The sequence below is a fragment of the Artemia sp. Qi Xiang Cuo genome, chromosome 13 (genome assembly GCF_049724085.1).
Source record: "Artemia sp. Qi Xiang Cuo chromosome 13, ASM4972408v1, whole genome shotgun sequence".
In the NCBI taxonomy this organism is placed as follows: Eukaryota; Metazoa; Arthropoda; class Branchiopoda; order Anostraca; family Artemiidae; genus Artemia; species Artemia sp. Qi Xiang Cuo.
The window spans coordinates 17,561,309-17,587,079 of NC_142806.1; the positions used below are offsets into that span (position 1 = coordinate 17,561,309).

The following is a 25,771-nucleotide window of genomic DNA, read 5'->3' on the forward strand; positions in this document are numbered from 1 at the left end:
TATCTGCCACTGCCTAAACTACTGAACTGTCATTGATTGAAATCACATTGAAACTACATTAAAATTACAACTAAGATATTACAGATAATGTTCAGGTGTCATTCCTCATGACAGTAAAAATGGAAAGCAAACAACTCTTATCGATAAACAAAACTGACTTTAAAGACAAGTAGAGTAAGGCAAAGAAAAATTAAGAAGAACTAAATTACCATTCTGTGAAGACAGTGAAACACAAAAAAAATACAACAAAATCTATGGCTGTAACTTTGAAAATAGATTTCAGAGGATATCAAAGAAAACAAAAGGTCACCCGAATTGAAAAAGATGCGGGTCAAAACCTGATCTCCTCTTAAAGCTGAATAAAACGATTCCCCTTACTGCTTCTTCAGAAGGTTTTCCTAAAAATTCAGTTTTATTTTCCCATTTTCTCTTTTATTGCTGCAATTTTTTTTTTAGATCTTCCTAGCTCGAACTCAATTGTCAAAGGACCTTTTGGAAGGACTATACACTTCTTTTCGGTTATATGTCTTATGAAAAACATTTGAATTTAAAATATTAGCATTTAGAATTTTCATTTTTATGAAAAAAAAATGAGATATTTTTTTCTACTCATTATGAATAACATCACTTCTGTGCACATTTGTTGTCTTATAATCGATGCAATAGCCGGTAAAAACACTATATCAGCCAAAAAAAAAACGTAACAAAGGTGCACTAGTGCCTTGAGTGGCAACCCTGCTAAAAATAAAGGGCTTAATTTTGGTAACTTAGCTTTGGAGTCTATTTAAAATAAGCCACTTCTCTGGACTTGTACATTATAGACTCACTGACCATATTCATGTGCTATAGAATCCGCCTATAGGCGGGTCCTATATTCATGAACTATAGTACTACAGTAGACCTGCCTCTTGGATCTTCTTAGTCAGATACTAACTAATTACGTATGTCTTTTTTAACTTCGGTACAACAAAATAACCAACAGTTTAAGTAGATTTGTTTTTGAAGGTGAAGTTGTCTTTAGAAATTGACTAATTGTTAGTGTTTGAATTTTTACTGATAGAAAGCGTGATCAAATTCAGGTTATTGATTTTGCTAATTTATTTTCACCGTTTAACTTGGGAGCGCTGATAAAATTAAAAGTCACTACTTATAGTATCCCCCTATAATACCCCCCCCCCCCGTCTATTCAGTGGGAAATAAATTACCCACTATAATAAGGACCTAAAATGTCTTATCTTTAACTCTCCATGTTTAAGAAAATAAAAATTACCGTGATGTAATAAAAGTCTGCTGAATGTATTAGTTCCTTATGTTGAGATTTCTCAATGTGAGCAGTTGAAAAATGATTGGCTGCTGCTAAGTTGGCACAGAGGGAACGTTGCTTGCCTCCCTCAGTGATCAAAACAGCACAAGTTCCTGCGAAGAGGGCATGCATAAGAAAAATATACTGAGGACGAATTACCTGCTCAGAACAAAATAGATAATTCCACCTTTAACTTTTTTTTTATATTAGTGTCAAATTACGCGACTCCCTCTTCGCATTAAACTATTTTAAGGTCCTATCTTAAAAATAAGGATTAGTACCAGAGATATAATGGTCCTTCATTCAGAGCAAAAAGTGATCAAGTTCACCTTAGGAATTTTTTTTTACCTCAGCGTCGAATTACCTGACTGACTAACAAAACTTTTGTAGGGCATTTCTTGAAAATAACCACTAGTACCAAAAACGTCTAAGTCATCAAATAAAAAATAATAATTTTTATTAATAATTGAAAGACAAAGAATGATTGGCTTCTAAATATCGTACTTTTATACGCAAATTTCCTGAAAACATGGATTAAGACGTAAACTATTTTGGCCATTAGTCCAGAGTCAAAATTAATCAAGCCCAGCATTCAAATTCTCCTTATATTTAACGTCAAATTACTGATTAGCTCCAAAGATCGTGTTTTCACAAAAAATATTTCCTGAAAGGAAGATCAACACAAAAATATTCTTGCCATTGGTTCAGAGCCAAAATCAATAAAGTCCAGCATTGAAATTTCCTAGATTTTTGCGCCGAATTACACGATTAACTCTTAAATTTTTTTTTTAGATATTCACCCCCCCCCCCCGACTATTCTCCAATTCATAAATTAGTCAAAAATTCAGGTATATTCTTCTCCTAAAAATATGAGAAAATATTTCTTCAATCCATAAACCGGTTTTTAAATGGGCGTAAAAAAACATGTAGTCACCGAAAGGTAAACCCCCTATTTTAAATATTTGGTAACCCCCTGTCTCCCCCTCCTCCATCAACAATTTTTTGGTAGACCCTCCTCCACCCCCTAATAGAACGAAATCCTGAATGTAGCCCTGGCTTAGTACTTATGCATGTATGTTCAGCGGTTCTAGGCATTTATCCCCCCGGAAAATACCCCCCCTCCCGTGGAAAATAAGGCTTTCCAAATTTGAGAATTTTACTTGAGTTCTGTTTTTTAATTTTCCGTAGGGGGAAGAAATTTTGGTACTTGTGTATTGTACGCCACTCACTCAAGTTTACGCTGTGTTTAAAACTCGAGAACAAACCGGTTTCTTCGTTAGTTTCTTTCAGCCTAGCGCGAGACAAGACAAGTGACAGAATAGATGGGAAATATATAATTTGGGCTATATATTTGTACATAAGGGGGGTAAAAAATTTGGACAGTTTGAAGCACAGTTTATATAATTATCCAGTAAGCTTATCGCAGATCATTTCTGGTCTTCGTTCTCGGTGCGAACAAAAAGCTCCTCCCACTTCTTCGTGCAGTTATGGATCAGTGTGTTTGCATCTATCAATGAGAAATGGTTACTAAGTGCATTATTCGTAATAGCGGGTTTCCACTTGTTTCCGATAGTTTCGCGTCTGACTTATCTACCCGTGAAAAGATATGATGCCGCCTATGTTTCTACTTTCTCTGGAGCACTCGCACCCCGGTCCGGGTTTTTATAATGGTTGAGATAGGGAATGATCATACTGGATAATTATATAAACTGTGGTTTGAAGTCAGTAAACAATTCTTACTCAATAATATGCAGAATAATTGTTTGCATGCAGACCCGCTATACTTTACCCTCCCCCCCCCCCCTAATGTGCAAATATATAGTCCAAGTTTGTTTCTAAAATAACGAAGAAACAAATTGAGAAACCGGTTTGTTCTCGAAATTTCCACAGCGTAAACTTGTGAGTGGCGTATAATAAACAAGTAGGCCTACTGGAATTTTTCAGGGAGAGAGAGCCAGATTTCCTGGTATTATTAAAAACGATCAGAAATTAAATTAAAAAAAAAAACAGTTTTTTCAACTGAAAGTAAGGAGCAACACCAAAACTTAAAACGAACAGAAATTCATTTAAATAGAAATTTAAATGGTAAGCGCCGGCCACCATGTTCAGTGTATCTACTATTACTACTAACAAGTTGCTGCACCACCGAGCCCCAAGAGGCCTACACATCCGCCTACTCTCCTCCTTCATTCAAATCGATTCAAAGATTATTTGCGCCCTCCCGCGAATTTCTGGTTTCCTTTAAAATCTTCTTTATGACCTCTTCCCACCACATTCGAGGATGACCTGCTTTCCCTTCAGAACTAGATGGCTGCCCGAAATGATCTATCTTTGGAACTCTTTCGACGTTCATCCGTAAAACGTGTCCTAGCCATCTCAGCCTTTTTGTTATTAGAGCCCAAAAAATGGTATCGAACTATATATTGCCGTATAGCCTTTCGAACGACAAACGGCCGACATCGAAGACTAACGGGCAATATACGGCCAGTCAAACCAGTAGCCAGAACTATCCCTAGACTTTTCCTCTAGAAAATATTGATCAAATTCTTCCTTTGTTTTTCCAAGTACCCACGCTTCCCATCCGTACTTAATCACAGTTATGCCGAAGTTTTTAATATTCTAATCACAGACTTATCGTCTGACTTCGCACATGGTTCACAGACCAATTTTCATATTCTTCCAAAGATTTCCAACTCAGATAAATCTCCTCAGCCTTGTCTATTCTACTTATTACATCCAACATGGTTACTAATAATAATTTCTGAGACCACACTGGTTAGTCATGACAAGACATAAACTTGCGAAGAGAGAAAACGAGGACAATCACAGCCAGTGAAAGTTATCCCAGTTTTCTCTCTTCTTCGCAATTTTATGTTTTGTCACTAATAATAGCCTATAATCAAATATCCAACAATACTGCTACTTCGCAATCAACTTTCATCAAATTATCCCATCTATCTTCTACACGGCCAATGTATAAGTTCTATTTTCATTGTCAACTGCTCCACGAAAGTTTCCCTTCAATTCTAATCCTGTATCAACGTCATAGCTTACAAGAAGGTAGTTCCCCTTCATATTTTTAGCTTTAGATTAACCCTAGACACTGCTAGCGTCCTTTATTTTTAATATCATACCCTCTTATATACCCTAGCATCGTATATCGATCTTCCCGTTTTCGATTTGCAATAGCATGTTGACTTAGGGTCATCTTATGATCAAATAACGTCTTGATTATAATGACTAAATTGCAGGAGTCCATAACTGTTGCCATTTTTCTTTTTATATTATACCATTGCTACGATTCCATCTACACCAATTTATACCAACCTAGACATTGCAATCTCCCAATGACATCTGCCAGTTTTTCGGTTAGGGGGTTTGACCCCCCCCCACCCCCGAAATGTCTGTTTGACTCGTAAAAAAGTACCAAGAATGGATATAAACAAATTTTGTATGCGTTCTTTGAGGTCTTTTTTGTGTAAATCCCCCTCCCGAAAAAAAAATTTGAGGACCCCCCCCCCCCCCGAAAAAAACCTGGGTACGACCTTGGTCTGCAATTATCAGGACATCATAAGGCTGAAATATATTTTGTTCAGGTTTACATTTCACAATATGACCGCATTTTCTCCATAATAACAAAACAAACATAAACATTTTCGCATGCTGACCAATGGTCTACGTAGCAAAAGTACCGATCTCCTGTTTCTCTAGTTACAGCCGAGAGTACAATGTGTGGGTGGGGGTAAATCCCTCGACGTTTCCCATGTTTTCCCCCAGGTTCGCCTAGTTACCCGTTTAGAGCTGGGTCGACTCTAGCTGAGCTTACAGAGTCCGGTGGTGACCCCCCTTCCAAATCAAAAATAACCACCAACACCAAGACTCGAACCCCAGCCGTTACGGACAGAGCATTTCTGTGTCCTCATTATAAAAATAAGCAAAAATATTACCAGTTGTATCTTTCTCTGAGTATTCATAAACAACATCGACACCGGCTTCTCTTGCTTTTTCTTCCAAAGTTTTGCTAAAAATATCGTTTCCAACACATCCTAAGAATGTTGTTATATTTCGTTCAGGTAGTATCCACTGGAAAAAAGAACGAATTTAGCAAGGCCCTGTTGCATAAATTATAATCTAGCTAGCCATTTTTAGAAGAAGGCAATAGAGTTATAATACAAAATAATAATAAAAAATATCAAGAAGAATTCACAAACATTATGTGAATTCTTCGTTTTAGCGTGCATCTTTTCATATAAAATTAATTATACACGGAATTTTTTTTTTTCTAAATACAACTAAAGGGTGACAGTATGACCTAAAACGTGCAAAATTTGGTTCACCATGGATTTCATTGTCCCCCGTTCATTTTTGGGGTATTGTCATTGAAAGGAAAAAACAATAATTCCTCCCCCCCTCCCCCAGGTTTTTTAAAGACTTTCTTGCATGTTTTTGTAAAAAGAGTAGAAAAATATTTACCCCTGCATTTCGTGAGTTGGCCACCTTAGTCCTCAACGATTCTGTTCTAGGAGCTTTACAGAAGTGAAATAAATTATAGTAAAGCACAGGCAACCCCTTGAACGTTGAAAGTGAGAGCTCCTCCCGTTCGTGGAAATTAGTTTTCTTTTCCGTTTTAAATTTTAACGTATTAAAAAAAAACTTTTAGATTTAATTTCAAAAAATAATTGAGAAACCAAGACGAGGGGAATTTTCATCCAGTAGAAAGGAAACAAATGTTTCGGCATGGACCTACCCCAAACCGATCTCAGCGCAAAAAAGTTAAATATAAAACAATTACTCTAAATATTTATTTTTTGTTCGTATTTTTTCGGTTTTTTTCCAACTTCATGTATGGCCAATGGTCTCTATAGACTAATGGCTAGTATGTCAATTATATAGAAATATAAAAACAAAGCTTTGAGATTTGAAACCACTTCCTCGCCAAATCAAAGGATTGTTAGGTCAGCACGGAAAGGGTTGTGCTACGCGAAAGATTCGAGTAAACCTGTGAAAAGTTTCATCATAGATAATTAGAATAAAAAGAAAAAAATCAAGATTAGCTATATATTGCGTCTTTTGATGCTACTCAGTAACGGATCTAGGATTTTAAGAAAGAGAGGGGGCTGGAACTAAAAAAAAAGACAAAAAAGCGAATGAATTTTTTACAGGATTACTGACATATTCAATCGGAAAACAAAGATGAAAGGTTTAGAGGCGAATGAACCTATGATAACTTTTCCCTAAAAACTATGTAGTTATATATCTTTACAACCATGTTGAATCAATTGCCTATCTTAGAATTTTCACTTGGCGAGACTTTGGACCCTTAATGGTCAAATTTATTGTGTGTCAAATTTATTTACCCTTATTGGGTCATATTTATTATTTTACTGCACAAAAAGAGCAAAAACGGGACGGAAATTTTAAGTTGAATTTTATTAATAACACTTCTTACAATCAAGAAGAAGAAACGGAGGACAAACAAGAAAAAGAAAAGCAATACCAGTCACTACCAATTCCGGAAAACCAAACATAAAAACTACTTGAGAAGGTAGACCCAAACATGGGACGAAGATTCTAATTTTTTTTCGCAAGTCAGAATCTTCAACTGCACCATAGTTCTAAATATGCAAATGTACAACTTCACACTGCACTGTGGCTCTATCATTGCAACTTCACAAGAAGTATCAGAGCATGAACATCAACTTTCAAACTACAATACATATTTTGGTTACTGTTTTCCAAAAAGTACCTGGAAAAGGCACTTTACAGAATGCTAAATCAAGAATGATGCAGAATTAAGGATTTTAATCCTTACAGAATTAAGGATGATGATTTGTACTATATGAAACGAGGTAATCTGTACTATATGAAAGATGACGACGGAGAGAAAACGCGATACTCTTCTACTAAACGGACTCTTTTATATACGGCAATGCATACCAGTCACGAAATAGACCGAGACGCGTGATAAAAAAACAGGTTTACGTTGCCTTCTGGGATATAAACAAAGGCAAGAACTGTATCTAAATTGTTGTTTTTTGGGGGTTTAGGGGGGAAAGGTACCTAGGTTAGGTTAGGATACGTATATAATTTATGTTATGCTTTGCCCCCCACCCTCCCCTAAAGTGCAAATATACAGCCCAAATTTGTTTCTAAACTATTATTATTCATCCTATTTTATTTATTTCATTAGCATTAACCGAACTAGCACTATATAAAAGAGTGCGTTTAGTACAGGAGTACCGTAAACACAGACCTGAGGTTTAAAATAACCCTCTGTAAAGTAATGTAATGCTTCTGTTTTTCCAAAAATATTCGTATAATGTTTTAGACCCCACATAGCCTGGGAACCGTCCAATCGCAGAAAATGAAAAGAAGATCATCAGATTTTACGAATAAAGTGACTTACAAATTAATACGAATTCAATTTGAGAAAAATGCATTTTGAGGCTACTATTTTTAAATTTGTTCAGTTAGGGGTAATTCAGACCAGTCTCAGGAAGGAAGAATCCCTCAATATATATATATATATATATATATATATATATATATATATATATATATATATATATATATATATATATATATATATATATATATATATATATATATATATATATATATATATATATATATATACATTCTATAATATAACCACCCCTTCTTCCAAACAAAAATTTGTTGCAAAAGTAGCTGCAATCGAGCAAAGACCAAACTACAGCCCAAAGTAACCGAAAATTAAAAAAAAATTTTTAATTAAAAAAAATTAAAACGTGCTTGGAGAAAAAACCGTAAAGACAAAAAATTTTCTTTGAAGATGATTGAGGAGTAATAGCTATTAGCTAGGTTTAATTTAGTAGTAAATGTTTATTGTAAGGACTATTCTCGAGAATTTTGAAAAGGTCTCGGAACTCCTTGAAAATGGCGACTGATCAAAATGAAGTCACTAGGGTCTAAATCCCTAAACTGGAGGTTTTGAGCTCATCAATCTTGAAAACAAGGAAAATCAATTTAATGCACGGGCAGTAGTAAAATGTCCACCTTTTTTCTTTCCTTTTTTTAAATTCACCAAGACTACCAGACTACCAGACAAGTCGTAGAAAAATGTTGAATGGCTTGCTTAAAGCTACAGCGCATGTCCACATACTTCATTAAATTCCTTTGTAAAATGTTTGACCCACTATAGAACACAGCATTGCAAAAGAAAAAGGCACCCCATACCCCCTCTAAGATCCATGGGCGCCCATATGGGGGGGGGATCCAGGCCCCCCCTTCCCCCTGTGTGAATGATGCTGCCTTATATTTTATATTTTTGTCTTGAGATTTCTATTATACAGCATTGGAAGTACTAATCAGACCAGCTAAGCCCCCCCCCAAAAAAAAAGAATTCAGCTTATGGGCGCCAGTGCTAAGATGTCTTTACCCTGAATCTACTGAATTTAAAATTGTAATTTTTTACCACCACTGTTACAAAAAACTTACTGCAGTACCAAGCCGTCTGAAGCCGACGCAACTGACGCTCCATCTTAACCCTAATATATTCAAAGCTTCCAACTTTTTACCCCTGTCATGAAGTCCCGACTTCCGTTAAACATTTTCTTATGGCCTCTTCCCCATATTTGGGAACAACCTATTTTGCGTATGGCCCCCAACAGACAACCCAGCGTAAAAGAAAGAAGAAAAATTCCACCGTTTTTGATGTTTTTGATAAAGGTCTATTGATGGAGTTTGATTTTTTTTTCTAATTAATACTACTTTCGTTGATCCAAAAATTCATTGATTTAGATGAAAATAAAGTTAGAAAAGCTTATAGCCCGAATTTATTCACACTGCTTAAACCTTAAAAAATATATGAATATTTTCCTTGAGACAGATTTAGGACAACTCCTAAAATGTAAAAAAAAATCGTTTAGGCCAAGTTGCTGTGAAAGAAAATTTTTCACATGAAAATGTCTCCCTTCCACATAAAAAAAGCTTGGCTTCGCCCCCCTTGGCTTGATGTTTGATTTCGTTTTTTTTTTACGTATTTATTCATCTCGCTTAAACTCAGGCATTTTGTTTCGTTTGTTTAAATCCAGTTGTTTTTTTTTGTTTTGTAATGTATTTATTTTTTTGTATTTCATATACCTCAATTTTAAGGGAAATAAATATATAAGGTGACATCCTAATTCTTCCACAGGGTCCTTGGGTCAAAGAGTTCTCTTCCCTTCTCTCCTTTTTTCTTTCTTCTCCATCTTCTTCCCTTCTCTCGAAAAGTTGTCTCTATCACGTGTTTGAACGAGTGTAATAAAAGGGAAGTCAGAATTCATTAAAATTAATGGTTTTTCTTATCAGTATTTCAAAGGTTCCCGACCATATAATTTACTGTCTTTACAAGTTCATTAATTTATTATTGAAGATTTTGTTTTTTTATCAACAAACAAGAAAATGTTGGGACATGCAAAATAATCAACTGATAACTGGAGAGTAAAGTAAAAAACAAGCGCATTAATGTTTTGAAAATTAAATTTTTGAAAAATAGGAACCTGAAAAAAATTACTTGAAATTGCACCACATGAAGAAATTATTTTTTACTCATTAATTGAATTTGACAATTAACTTTAAAATTTGAAAATGTGGAAGATGGATGGAATAATTTTAGGAAAATAATTTGTGAAGTTGCTGATGGTGTCTTAGGGAAGAAAGTTAGGACCGCAGCTAGGAATATTAGTGAAAAAGCTTTATGTTTAATAGACAGGATAAGAATTATCTTAGCGATAGATCATATGAAAACAAAAGGAATGTAAAGAAAGTGGAGAAATCATTAAAATATGAACTAAGAAGGTGTTAAGTGCACGTCATGGATAAAATCTCCGAGTATCTGGAAGATCCAGCAAGATCCGAAGATCCAGCAAGGCGTGGTACAATAGTAAAATATTGTACTGGCATGTTAATAAAGTGAGAGGGAGTAGTCAATTCGGACTTGTCCCAGTTAAGAACAATAACGGAGCCACAATTAATGATAAGGAAAGAGTTAAAGAGAGATGGACAGAACATTTTGAGTTTCTGCTAAACTGAGATAGGGTTGAAGGAAAAGATATAGATGAAAATGAAAAAGTTTGTGATACCTTAGACGTGAACAAAGATTTGTTTTGTGAGGAATAATTAGCGACAGTATTGAAAAATAATAGGCTTCCAGGTGCTGATACTGTGGTAAATGAGTTTCTTAAACATGGAGGCTCTGAGGTTAGAAATAAATTACTGAAGATTATGAATATGAATTTTGAAAATGGGAAAGTACCTAGTGAATTTAGGAAAACCTTAATTAAACCACCGTATAAGAAAGGTGATAAGAGTGAGTGTGATAACAATTGAGGCATTAGTCTTGTCTCTTTAGGTAGCAAATTACTTCGGAATATGATACTTTTTAAACTGAGAGATGCTGTAGGCAAAGTTATAAGAGAAGAACAGTGCGGTTTTAGAAAAGGTAGTGGATGTGTAAACCAAATTTTTACTCTTAGGTTAACAATTGAGAAGTGCCTGAGTTATCAAACACCTTTGGTCCTCAGTTTTATAGATTATGAGCAAGCATTCGGTTCTGTTGATAGAAGAGCTTTAACGAAGATCTTATCCTTGTATGGTATACCAAACAAATACATTGAAGTGATTAGTGCTATGTACGAGAATAACACTGCTGTGGTCAGGTAGAAAATGGGGTTAGCAGCTGGTTTCGTATCAAATAAGGATTTAAGCAGGGCTGTATTCTATCCCCCTTATATGGATCATTTTGATGGAATTTGTCTTAAGGAGCACAGGAAAGGCAATGGGAGACCTCGGAATCACATTGGGAGGAAAAAAATTCCTGAACTTAGATTATGCCGATGATTTAAGCATCCTAGATGAAATTGTTTGGGTAAAAGTGAATGACCTTTAAGAGGTTTTACGAGTTCAGGGAGCTAGAATAGGTTTAAAAATTAATGTTAAGAAGACTAAGGCTAGGAATAAGTGAAGATGAAAAGGTGATGTAGGGTAACGAAAAGATTGATCAGGTGGACAGCTTCACTTACCTTGGTAGTATTATTAGTAAAGACGGTGGGAACAGTGAAGATGTTAAAAATAGTAGAGCCAAGGATCAGGGTGTTTTTTCACATTTAAAAAAGTCTGGAAGACTAGGAAGATAAGTTTGCAAATCAAGATTAGAATTTTGGAAGCTACAGCGATGACAGTGGTCAGATATGGCTCTCATACATGGACGCTCCGAAAAGCAGACGAAGATTTGCTAAAGGTTTTCCAGAGAAATTTCCTATTGAAATTTCCGATTGTTCAATCCCACTTTCTAGGGTTATAAAGAGAGAAAAGTTGAAATTGCCCAGGCACATTTTGCGCATGCACGAATGACCTATTGCGGAAGATTGTTCTTTTTGGCCAACCGTGTCAGATATGACTAAACAGAAAGCAGGTCGTCTGCGGTTGGGATGGGAGGATGTCATAAAGAAAGATTTAAAGGAAAGGGCAACTTCCTGAGAGTGTGTAACGAGGGAAGCTTTGAACCAATTGTGATGGAGGAGGAGCGTGCGTAGCTGTGCTGGCCTCAGACGGCTCGGTGCTGTGGTGAGTTGTTAGTAGTAGTAGTTTTTAAATAAGTATAATAGCCTGCTTTCAGACTTTCAAGCATCTATTTTACTACCAAAGTTTGTACTTTCACTTTTGCTTGGGAGAGGGATATTTTAGCAAAAACTGGGAAGGGCTTGAACTTCTGGAAGAAATAACCTGTGATGCTTCTCATTTCTAAGAGAATGGATGTTAGCTGATAAGTTTATCTATGAGGGAGATAAAAACTCGAATGTAATAGCAAATTAAGTAGAATACATTGTAGGAAAAACCATAAAATAACCAATCCAATCTCCTAAATATTATCTTCAAAAAAGTTGTTTACCTAGTAAAATACAAGTTTATGATTCACTTGACTATTTCAAGACAATTTCTATACAAATCGCCTGTTTTGGATAATGGGACAAATTCAACCCCTCCCTCCAAGTTTTTTTTCTATATGGATACCAGATTAATTTAATTTTTGACAGCTTAGAATATACTCCATACAGTATACCTAATAACAAACAGAGAGCTTGAATTATGTCCTAATAACAAAAAAGAAGGAGGAAAATATTATTCCCAAATCAAACTTCTCTAAAAATTTCCTCATAAGATAAGATGAGATAAGATATTTATTTCAAAAAAATCGCTATCACAAGCCCACAAAGGGCCGAATTCGGACTTTGGAGTCGACAACAAATAAATGGTTACACTAAAAATGCAAAGAACAACAACGAAATAGAGAAAACCATAATGAACATCATTTAAAAGTCAATAAATAAAACTGTAAAAAGTCAATTAAAAAATAAAAAAAAACAAAAATTGATCAAACTAAACTTAGAGCGAGACATAAATGCATTAAAAACTGGTCAAACTAAACTTAGAGCGAGACATAAATGCATTTAAATTAAAAGGGATACTAAGAAAGTGTCAGCAATTAAACTACAGTAAATCAATAAAAGAGTTAAAAAACAATAAAAACTGGTCAAGAAAGGGGGGGGGGCAAGCAAAAGAGTGCAAGAACCTGGGCAGTACCATCAGCTAATAAACAAAAATGAGGGAAAAAATTTATAAATAATATAATAAAGATTATCATCTTTATTATTTGTATGATAGAAAAGCAGTGTAGTCTTTGTATTCTTAATATTGAATCGTTTCGCATTTTAGAAAGAAAGGCAAGTTTTCAAAAGGAAAGAACTGTGGACATATGAGTCTTCAATTAAGCTTTCATAATTCAGATTCATATTAGAAAATATTCAATTATAAAAAATAAAAAAAAACTTAATAAGAAACAAAGACAAGTCTTTGAAAAAGAAGGAAATCTGGAAGTGAAGAACATAAATATTTTAAAGAATGTGGATATACAAGTCTTCAATTTGGCTTTCTTAATTTAGAAAGAAATTATGAAATTAAAAAGAATCAAATTAAAGAAACTTAATAAGAAGGAAAGGCAATTGTTTGAAAAGAAAAGACATCCAAAGATGAATTACATAAATATTTTAAAGAATGTGGACACGCAAATATTGAATTTAGCTTTCTTGATTTAGAAAGATATTGGGAATTCAAACAGAATTGACTCAGAGGAACTTAATAAGAAAAAGGCTATGTTTGAAAAGGAAGAATATTTAGAAATGAAGTGAAATATTGTCAAGAATGTCGACATACAAGTTCAAAAAGAGTTGACTTAAAGGAACTTAATAAGAATGAGAGCAAGGTTCGAAAAGGAAGGTAATTTAGAATTGAAGTACATAATTATTCTCAAGAATGTAGAGATACAAGTCTTCAATTTAACTTTCTTAATTTGGAAAGAAAAATGTTTAGAAGGGGAAAAGAATAAGCATAAATGTTTTAAAGAATATCAATATACAAGTCTAGAACTCAGCTTTCTTGATTTAAAAAGAAACTAGGATATTCAAAAGAATCTAATTACAAAAACTAATTCAAAAGAAAGGCAACCATCTGGTCTGAGATAGGAAACTTTAGAAGCTTTTTCTAAAAAGGTATAGAATAGAATAGAATAATGCTTTATTTTAAAACTTTTCACAAGCGATATGTCGCCGAATATAAGTTCGTGTCAAGAAAATGAAGTAAACAACAACCATCACAAGCACTTCAATGAAATTAGGTTCAGGGACAACAAAACTTTAAGAAATATATACCAACAAAATATAGACAAATAGAAATTAAACAATTAAGAAAAATATTAAAGTGACTAGAATAATGTTTTATCAAAAAGGTCCTACATTAAAGGTAAAAATTCTGTCATATAACGGCATACAAAAAAAAAAAAAAAAAGTATCAAAAGACTTAAAAAGAAGGATTCATTAAGAGGTATTGGAGGTGTTAAGGATTTTAGTGAAGGTTGGTATAAAGTCATCTAAATATCTTTTTGTTTTAGTTTTTACAAGTTCTAGAATGGGGATGGGATTTTTTGCCTCCCTTGGGAGAGGCTTCTGTTCAGGATTATGTGAAGTCTTCAGTTCGGATGTTGGTTCTCGCATTATCACCAAAACGGAGGCACAGATCATGTCGTTTATTTTCCAGGGTTTTGATTTTAAACTTTTGTAAGAAGTAGGAGCAAGGCAACTTCCCTTCCGGTGCGATTATTTTTAAAGCCCTTTTCTGAAGGGATTCCAACAATTTGGTTTGATTTTTACTTAATGAGGTACATGACTATCCTTTAAATTTGTTATATTGCTCATTGTATTGGCAATAAGTGAATTTCAGGATTAGTTAAATCATATTATAAATGTGGCTATGGGTTGTATCCAGGTTTTTTTCTGGTGAGGGGTTCTACAAAAGGATTTTTTTTTGGGGGGGGAGGGGGTGTACAAAAAACTTTAAAAACCACAATAAAAATGGTTTATATTCATTTTGTTACTTTTTTACGAGTTGGACAAAGATTTCGGTGGGGGGGGGGAGAACTCCCTCCCCTGGATACAGCCTTGACCATACCTTTTTCATACCTGAGCAATTCTTAGGGTATTTTGTCCAGACCCTCCGGCAATATATTCAACTGTGTGATTTGCCACCAATTCTTCATATAGTGGACGATGGCTTTCATCAGCTAGGATGGCATCGTTTGGCTTCAAAGCGTACTTCTTAAGGAGTGTTTCATCAACAGATGCTGATATGTCCAGAAGGGGGTTGCAAACACCAACAAGCATCCTCTCCCTAAAACAAAGTCAGGTAACTCATGGCATGCTGTTTACCAATTCATACCTTTCAAACATCCTATTAGGGAATGGGATGATAGTATCCCCCCCCCGTCTCTAATATCAACCTAAAGGAATCCCAAAGAACAATTTATAAAATTTGTGTCCTTTTTTTGCTTGTAAAAAATGTTATTTCAGGCCCAGTTACCAAAATAAAAACAAACACATAATTCAGCAAATAAAAATAGATTTTGTCAAAATTCTGACAAAATTTATTGATACTATCCAAAATTCAGCTGGTTGTTACACTTTCTATCTTAAGTGATATGATACTATAGAAGAGAAAAACAAATTGAGCAACCCATAAATAAAAAGCACCAACAAACTTTCAATTAAATGCCACAGTTTGGAAACAGACTAAAAAATAAAATAGCAAAAAAAACACTCATCAATACTAGAAAAAAATGCAAAATAACACAAGAGATGGTACCTTTCTGGAAGCTTGAATGAACACTCCAAATGACCTTACCTATTCTCTGAAACAGATTAAAGCTTGTACAGCTGCCAGTCATTTCTCTGAAAGGCAGGCTAAACAAGATTATAATTGTGAAGCTCCACCCCTTCCAGAATACTAGCCTTAAAGCTTGGAAAATGTTAAGCAAGGTGATCAAAATTTTATAGAAAGAATTTGTAACCCAAATTAGGGCCAAAGAAAGTGCAGAGATGCTCCTGCCTCTAATTTCTCCTTACTTGCAAAATTGGAAAAGATTTAACAAAGTAGGGCAAAACTTATAAGGTTTAGTCCACTACAAATTCTGGCAACCACTTTAATAAAGCCTATAGTCCAAGAGAAGCAAAGTTGAAGCAAAACATGGATTTTTCAATAATAAGTCTTTTATGTTGAAAAAAAAGTGCAGCGGGAGTATAAAACTGAAAACACCTTCTCATGCCTTTATTTGGGTTCTAGATTTACACAACCCAAAAGCAAAGCAATTCAACCAAAATATTTACACATGCATTATATTTTCAAAGCTAAAAAAATTCAGAATAGAAGGCACCCTTCTTGTCCCAACTTTAGACAATAGATTTATCCCTAAAAGTTCCATTCTCCTAGCTTAACACTTTCCAAAGTAGCAAATGGCTACTATACCAGAATTTTATCTAAACTTGTTTTAAAAAATACTAAACCCACACCAAGGCTATACTACTATTTTTATGTTCATTGCTTAATACTCATTATATGTTCATTGGTAAGGCTAACACATAAATTCTAATTAAATGGCATTCTTTTATCTGTGTCAGTGTTTGAACCAGGTAAATAGCCTTCTCAAAAAACAATCTACAGCCCAAATTAGGAACATTAAAGGGTTTTCAAGTACCCACCTTCTGCCCTTCCCCTCTTCCTTGAGGGCACTTGATTTTTATGAAACCAGAAGATTTTTGTGCTAAAGGAGCAAAACATACAGAAATAGACCTATAGTTCAAATATTGGTTCAGAAAGGTGTTTTGGAAATAGACCTACAGCTCAAATATTAATTTAGAAAGTTGTTTTCAAGAATATACCTCTACAACCTCAAGGACCTCCTTTACCAAGATGATTTATCTGAGAGTACTAGATCATAAGCCAAATAAAGGAATAAAATTTTTATTACTTATAAGCTTAATAACAATAATAATTTATTCTTAGTCCACTATAAAATACAAAAAGAAAGTGAATAATATAATACAGAAGAAAAAAATAGAAAGGGAAATTAAAATAAAACCATTGGATATATGAAAAATACTGCTAGTTTAGAATCTGAAAATGCAGGATTGTGATCTGTTTTCTATCTTTTTTCTATTTTTATATAATGGTGCCAGAACTGTTCCCATTCTTGGTGGTGCTCATGGAAAAATTAATTACAGTACCCCCCCCCCCTCCCAGCTAAAATATAAGCCAAAAATCTGTATTGAAGTGGAAAATTCAATCAAAGTGGACAACCCTCCAGCCATGGTCCCCACCCCCCAGCCACAGCGTCTGGGGCTACTACCCTAGTTGCCGCCTCGCCTGAATGATGGCCAATATACTAAAACAAATGGAATGCAAAAAATACACTGAAAAAAGAGCTTGAATATCTTTTCTGATGAAAATAAAGCAAACCGCATAAAAATAACACCAGCTGTTACAACAGGACAAGTGCAGTTTTGCTTGCCTCCAAAAGTTAATTTTTTGGGCCTATTAGCAATAGTTTTTGAATATAACAGAACCGGAAGTTGGACCTAGCATCAGAAATCATATGGGAATAAAGTGACTGTAAATTATTTGTAATTAGGATTTTTACCTGTTAGGCAGATTCAACTAAAGGTATTAGATCATCATCAAATTTATGTTATTATCTAGAAGCCTTGTCATTAGAAGAGAGAAACCCTCATATGTCAATATTCAGAGAAGACAGGTACAACTTATCAAAACAGCATCTTTAAAGCCTTAGAAGTATAAGTGGGTTGGAAATAAGTGCTTCAAAAGACTTATTGGATCTTAATTTTGACCAAAAGCCCCTTCCTGAAAGTTTTATTTACTGAGCCCAACATATTTTAACGATAGAAAATAAAACCCCAAATAGTAGTTTTACTCTTCCAGTTCTTAAAATTACATAAAACCTAGTATTACTCCCTGGACTCCAAAAATGTTTCACCTTGTTGACAATTCTACTGCCAAGGACACTCATATTATTTAATACAATATTATTTAATTAAATTATACAAAATTATTTAAATGTTATAAATTAGATAATATTAAGAAAATAATTTAAATTATTTAGTTTTAATAAAATTATTTAACAATAATAACATTAGCTAATTTTTATACAAATTAAATAACATAACTTAATTAAAATTATTCAATAGAATATTATTTAATATAATAATATTACCTAGGGCGCTCATAACAACTATATTATTGAAATCTAGGAAAGTTATATCTGCCAACTATACTGCAGAGCATGTGTACAGTAGAAGTATACTTACTTCTGATACCTTCCATACAATGTCAAGTGATTTTTTCAGATAGGTGACAGGTGGCTTATCTCCTGCTTGAGACAAACTCTATATAAACAGTGCCTACAAGCCCTGCAAATACCCACCTTCACATACTGATGAAAGGAGGTGATGTATTTATAGCCTGAGAGCTACAAGACTCTTGGACCATGATTCCCTTGATTCCCATTACAGGCTGCAAGCCCCACTGGTGGGGTATGGCAATATTTTGGTATGTCATAGGCTTAGTCTGCACCCTTTGGCTGACTATACGTTAGAGCCTTAATTTTGGAAAAAAAACTTTTCTTCATGTGAACAACATCACATTCATATGCATTTAAAGAGTAAAAAGATATGATGCTTTTGGTCCAAATTGAGACCCAATAAGTCTTTTGAAGCCCTTATTTCTATCCCATTTATACTTCTAAGGCTTAAAGATTTTGTTTTGATAAGTTGTACTTGTCTTCTCTGAATATTGACATATATGAGGGTTTCTCTCTTCTAATGACAAGGCTTCTCCTAGATAACAACATAACTTTACTAAAATTATTCTACATATTATGAAGAAAGAAATGTTTTTGTAACATGTTTCCTTCTCAACATGAGCTCTAGTCATTTAGGTTTACCTTTACTTCCATTAATCAATTAGTATCATTGTGCTAAGTTCTTTACTGTAAAAGTCTAGACAAGCTACGTTTTGCTATCTTGGAAAGTAGTTAGTTTAGGAAAATGCAACTTTCAGAGATGGGTATACAGACTCAACCATCTCCTGGGAAGGTATTTTGAAGTACCTACCTCTACTCTTTCTCCCTCTGGAGGACACTGGCCTTAGTTTTATAAAAGTGAAACTTTGCAAACTAGATATTTTGGTTAAACAAAGTACAAAAAAAGTATTTTCAGCTTCACCACTTGGCTTAATCCCAATTAATGAAGTTTCAAAGATCTGCAACTATATTTCCTAAATTAAGGAACAAACCATTAATATGGCTTAACATCCTAGGCTACTGAATCAACAGGAATTGTATTTTCAAAACTAAAACCAGAGAAACAGAAACTAAAAATTAAGGTAAGATGCTATTCTGTCAAAATTCCAATAGGCGCAAAATTCTAAAACTTGGAAATCAGAAGAAGATTAACATTGTAGCTTGGCAATACCTTCCTCGAGTATGTTTTTGGCCTGGATTCATTACTGAAAGTTTTATTTTCCTAATCAAGCATACCCACATCATTAGATAGCAAAAAGTAGCTTGTATAGAATTTCACCTTCTTTACTTAGGTTACTAACATAATCATGGATACAAAGAGGGTAGCCTAATAACCCTTCCATCACTTTGAAACAAGAGAGATTAAAATTAGATTACAGTAGAAAAATATTTATTTCCCTAACCTAGCCCCTTTCCAAGATAGCAAAAGTAGCTATAGATTTGGTAAAATTCTAGTTTAGCTGTTTTTTGCTATGTTGGAAAGGAGTTAGGTTAGGAAAATGAAACTTTCAGGGATGAGTCTATAGATAAAAGTGTGTCCTGGGAAGGTATTTTGAAGCACATACTGCCACTCCTTTTTCTTCTAGAGGGCCCTGACCTTTAAAAATCTGTGTGTTATATCTCATATATATTGCTTAAAATTTGGTAAAATTCTAGTTTAGCTACTTTTTGCTATTCTGGAAAGGGGTTAGGTTAGGAAAATGAAACTTTCAGTAATGAATCCAGGGTCAAAAACATACTCTGGGAAGATATTTCCAAGCTCCTATGTTAACCCTCTTCTGATTTCTAAATCTTAGAAATTTGCCTACTTGACAGGTCTATAATCCTATTGAAACTTTGACAAAACAACATTTTACCTTAATGTTCAGTCATTAGTTTCTTTGTCTCTGGTTTTAGTTCTGAAAATATAATTTCTGTTATTTTGAGTAGAGTTTTAAGCCATGTCAATTATTTTTTTCTAAATTTAGGAAATGTATTTGCAGAGTTTTGAAGCCTGATAAATTGGGATTGAGCTAAGTTGTGAACTTGAAAACAGTTTTTTTTGTAATTCATTTAAGCAGAAGTTTGATTTTGCAAGGTCTCACTTTCATAATACAAGAATTTTTAAAGGTCATCAAAGGTCACTGCCCTCTAGAGGGAGAAGGAATTGAGGTAGGTACTTCAAAATATCACATGACATTCTTTAGTCTGTAGACCCATTCCTAAAAGTTTCATTTCCCTAACCTAGGGTAAAAAACAGAATCCAATTGAGCAAAATTATGTAAAACTAAAACATCTTGTTCCCAAAGAGGAATTGGGAAAAATTGTACATATCAGAGAAAAGCTGAAAATCTAAGCTACACATCAATATAGTTATGATGAAAATTGTTTAAGATCAAGCACTTGAAATTATTAGTTTATTGACTTACCTAAAAGAACCTCTTTTTAGAAATACAAATTATTCTATTTTGATGTATATATCCTTTTATTGTTTCAGTTTTATTCATATATTAACAGAAAGCTGACTTTCTTCTGATACTAAAAATGTAAATTTTAGTGCTTGATATATATTCTCTAAATCATAAATATTCTTTTTCTTTTAAATTGCTTGTCAAAACAGAGAGCACATTTTTAATTGATGTCGACAAATTATTGGGGAAAACTTGCCCAAGAAGGTGGAGTTCTTGTTACTGCCCTCACATTGCAACATGCTATTGTAATATAGGGGTGGTCCAAAAAGCCAGTTCTATGCGTGTACCCCCCCCCCCCAAAGAAAATACCCCCATGGAAAATAAGTCTTTCTAAATTTGTGAATTTTGTTTGAGTTTTATTTTTTCATTTCTGTAGGGGAGAGGAATTTTGGTGTTTGTGTATTATGTGCCACTCACTCAATTTTACTCTGTGTAAAATTTCAGAAAACATCAGTTTTAATGTTAGTTTCTTTGTTACTTTATAAATAAAATGTGGGCTATAGATTTGCATATTAGGGGGGGGGGGGGTAAAGTATAGTGGGTCTACATGCAAAATGTGTTTTGTATAAGTATTCTGCATATTAGATAGATCAACAGGGAAGTGTATTTTAAAGCCAAATAAAGTTTAGGTAAGTAAAGTTTAAACTTACCTCCCATTTACATCAGAAATAAATTTGCCCCCACCCCCCTAATGTAGAAATATATACCCTGAATCAGTATATATAAGGAGGGGGGGCTAAAATTCATTTCCAATAGAAATGATTGTTATATTTGTAATCAGCATAAAAAAAGCATTGAATGGTGTATTCATTTTATTTAAAACTCAATAATATGATTTGGTGAATATTTACCCAAAATTCCAGTAAAGATTTAGAATTGTGGCCCCTGATAAGGAGACATGTTAAGAAAACAATTCTTACTTTAAAATATGTATAATGATCCTAGTTAACATATTATCCAAGAGGAGAACCTTTATCATCAAGTCTTTCCTTTAAAAATCCTTCTTTTTCCAGCTTAAAAGAAAAAGTTTCCAAAAACCACCATGCTGAGATTCAATGCTTAAGTCTTTTGAAATTAATGCTATGAGCTGTCAAAAAAGTTGTTATATAGATAGTGTTCATGCTGGTCTTTGTAATTCTGTATTTTTTTAATGAGCAGTGGCACAAATACAAAATATTAATAGCAGTGGCAAAAATCAAAATATTGCCATAAATATACATATACATACAGAGTATATACCCCCACCCCCCTAAGGTGATGTAAACATGTAAATAGTTGTTTAATTTTTATTTTTGCCACACCATTTTCTATCATTAAAAAGAAAAATTATTATACCCCCACCCCCCTAATGTGCAAATATACAACCAAAATTGCATTCTGATTCTAAATATAACCCTTCATTTACATTACAAATAAATTTTGCCCCCATTCCCCTGATGTGCAAATACATACCCTGATTTGGATATATTTAGGGTTGGGGTACAGTTCATTTGGTTATATTTAGGTTCAGAATGCAATTTTTCTTATATATTTGCACATTAGGGGGGTGGGGGTATATACTCTGTATGTATATGTATATTTATTGCAATATTTTGATTTTTGACTGCTATTAATATTTTGTATTTGTGCCACTGCTCATTAAAAAAAAGTATTAAAAAGACTGGCATGAACACTATCTATAAAACAACTTATTTGGCAGCAATTTATAGTGGCAATTTTAAAAGACTTAAGCATTGAATCTCAGCATGGTGGTTTTTGGAAACTTTTTCTTTTAAGCTGGAAAAAGAAGGATTTTTAGAGGAAAGGCTTGATGATAAATGTTCTCCCATTGGATAATATGTTAACTAGGATCATTACACATATTTTAAAGTAGGCTAAGAATTGTTTTTGGTAAAATTCTACGTTAGCTACTTTTGGGTATCTTGGAAAGGGGTTAGGTTAGGAAAATGAAACTTTCAGAGATGGGTCTACAGGCTAAAGTATGTCCAGGGAAGGTATTTTGAAGTATCTACCTCCACACCTTCTCTCTCTAGAGGGTCCTAAAATTTGCCTATATGGCAGGTCTACCTATTGAAATTTTGATAAAACAACATTTTACTTTAATTTTCAGTTATCAGTTTGTTTTTCTCTGGCATTAGTTCTGATAATGCAATATCTATTATTTGAGTAGAATTTTAAGCCATATCATTGTTTCTTTTTCAAAATTTAGGAAATGTATTTGCATATCTTTAAGACCTTATAAGTTGGAATTGAACAAAGTTGTGAAGCTGAAAACAATTTTGTTGTACTTCATTTAAGCAGAAGATCTATTTTGCAAGGTTTCACTTTTATAACACATACATTTTCAAAGGTCATCAAAGGTCAGGACCATCTAGAGGGAGAAGGAGTGGTAAAGTTCTACAAAATCATATTATTGAGTTAGGACTAAAGTGAATACACCATTTCATGCCTTTTTTTTATGCTGATTACAAATATAATAAGCATTTCTATCGGAAATAAATTTCAGCTTTCCCCCTATATAGGCCAATTCAGGGTTAGGTTAGGTTAGGTATAGCCTATATAGGGGGGGGGGGCCTGAAATTCATGTCTGATAGAAATGCTTATTACGAGGCATGTTTTTTAAGTAAGTACTGTTTTACGATTATGCCGCCACAGTGCTATGGTTGCCATTCTGCACATGCACGCTGGTTACCTACATCTCATGTCTACGCACTGACGCCATTACAGTTTGATTTTCAATTGTATACATTGTTTACTGAGTGTTTAAGATGCCTCCGACAATCATGAGTCCCACCGATGGTGACATTCATCATCACCCAAAAAAGTGAAATTTAAGCAAACAATTTCTGCCTGGGAAATTTCACTTTTTTGGGTGATGATGAATTTCACCATTCCATGGATTGTTGTTTTGATTCTCACCCATTTCCTTACCATTCCATCACTCATAATGTTTTGTCTGTAAACTTCACAGATCTCACAATGAATATCAATCGGTTTTATGCCTTTAGCACTAAGAAATCGTATAACCGCCCTTACTTCACAATTGGCAGGACTCACAATTGTCGGAGGCATCTTAAACACTCAGTAAACAATATATACAATTTAAAATCAGACTGTAATGGCGTCAGTGCATAGACAAGAGATGTAGGTAACCAGCATGCATGCACAGAACGGCGACCGTAGCACTGTGGCAGCATAATTGTAAAACAGAACTTACTTAAAAAACATGCCTCCTATATTTGTAATCAGCATAAAAAAATGCATCAAATAGTGTATTCACTTTATTCTTAACTCAATAATATGATTTTGTAGAACTTTATCAAAGGAGTAGAGGTAGGTACTTCAAAATACCTCCTGGGGACATACTTTGGTAAAGTTCTATGAAATCATATTATTGAGTTAGGAAAAAAGTGAATACACCATTCAATGCCTTTTTATGCTGATTACAAATATAATAAGCATTTCTATCAGAAATAAATTTCAGCCCCCCCGTATATAGGCTATACCTAACCTAACCCTGAATTGGCCTATAGCCTATAGGGAGGAGCTGAAATTCATTTCCGATAGAAATGCTTATTATATTTGTAATCAGCATAAAAAAAGGCACCTAACTCAATAATATGATTTCATAGAACTTTACCCATACCTTAGCATGTAGAGCCATCCCTGAAAGTTTCATTTTCCTAACCCAACCCCTTTCCAAGATACCCAAAAGTAGCTAAAGTAGAATTTTACCTTGTTTTCTTAACATGTCTCCTTAGCAGAGGCCACAATTCTAAATTTTTACCAAAATTGCTTCCCCCTACAGAAATAAAAAAAATAAAACTCAAATAAAATTATCAGATTTGGAAAGCCTTATTTTCTATTTGGAGGGGGGGGTATTCTCCGAGGTTTTTTTTTGGGGGGGGGGGTAAACGCCAGCCACCCAAAAAGCCATTGCTATTTTTCTGGAATGCCAAAGAAAAGTGGTCTTTCCCAAAACGAGGTCTTATACCCTAACCCATTTTCAAGATAGCAAAAAATAGCTAAACTATAATTTTACCACATGTTCTTCCAGCACTCAGATCCATAATCAAACTAGGTCTAACTCACTGTTGCCTAGGCTATCAATAATAAGCCTAGGCCCTAGACGTAACTACAAATTTGACTCTAATGAATGTGATACTTGTAAGATAAGTAATTTACTGACGTACCTTGGGCTTCCATTATATAGCACTAAAGACCTTAATGAAGTCATTTTGAAACTTAGCCTAATTAGCCTGGAGTGGTCTTTCTGGACTTGAGCAATATGTGATCACGTGTCGACTGGTTTGTAATTGTGATTTCCCTTACAAGTTATAAGAAGAAACAACATAAATAATAGGGGCTGAAAACCATCGACAAAAGAGGGTTTTAGGAATTACAGAGCTTCGTCTCCTAGAGATATGACTATTATAGCGCTGTTATGGGTAAAACGAGGAGAGATACAATTGGCATATCAGATAACCTAAACTTAAGGATAGGTCAAAAGCAAAAAAGAGCTCTGTGAGCGAACAAAAATAACAAATCTTCTACGAATGACGTCGTAAAATTGACAAGTGCTTCCCTGAAAACAAAAAGGCAATGTATTCTTTAGACACTTGGTTTATTTTATACATACCATGATATCATTGAAAAACAATGTTATGTGAGCTTAAAAGAATACCTAGTAACAAACAGAAAATTCACATCTGCACTGTTTTGTTCCATGCTTTTAGCATATCACTGGCGACTTTACCGGATAAATATGCTCCAGAGGCTCAGAGGCGATCATCGATAATACGTACAGCCCACTAAGTGGCTGTTTTTTTCTAGCAGTGAGAGAACAACCTTTATTACATTTTTTTTTGCTTTCAGTAAAGCGCTAGTAAATCTATGACGGCACAAGTAGAGGGGTAATAACTTTGTTCGTTTTAAGTTTCAACTTCACTCTATCAACCCATTTAATCCATGGAGCGTATATACTTAATTATTATGTATTGTTAGGCATTCAATCTTTATCCAATATTTTAAAACCTAGAATAAAAGAAAATCAGACTGAAACCACAATTACAGAAAGTTTTATTGTTAATCTGTGTTAAAACTTACGAAATACAAGGAAATCCAATACATGAGGCTCTATTCTAGCCATGAGGCTCTATTCTTTTGCACTGAAGACAGTTGGTGGAAGTCCAGCCGTAATCATTAACGCGAGTCCGATGATAGCGAAAAATACGCCCTGAGTCTAAATAATTAGAAGCAAAATATTATCCAGCAACAAATGCACCACAGAAAAAA

The 25,771-nt window shown here is 34.1% G+C and overlaps 1 protein-coding gene across 1 annotated transcript in view; it reads right to left on the bottom strand.

Moving 5' to 3' along the window:
- Adk2 (Adenosine kinase 2) overlaps positions 1-24,828 on the bottom strand; it is a 38,219-nt gene extending 13,391 nt beyond the window's left edge. Inside the window, exons 1-4 of the mRNA XM_089098579.1 lie at positions 24,670-24,828; positions 14,839-15,046; positions 5,251-5,386; positions 1,271-1,416 (exon numbers count right to left, since the gene is read on the bottom strand). Coding sequence (XP_088954705.1) covers positions 1,271-1,416; positions 5,251-5,386; positions 14,839-15,046; positions 24,670-24,713 — 534 coding nt within the window. The 5' untranslated portion in view covers positions 24,714-24,828. The remainder of the gene's footprint in view (positions 1-1,270; positions 1,417-5,250; positions 5,387-14,838; positions 15,047-24,669) is intronic.
- Positions 24,829-25,771: the final 943 nt, after the last annotated feature.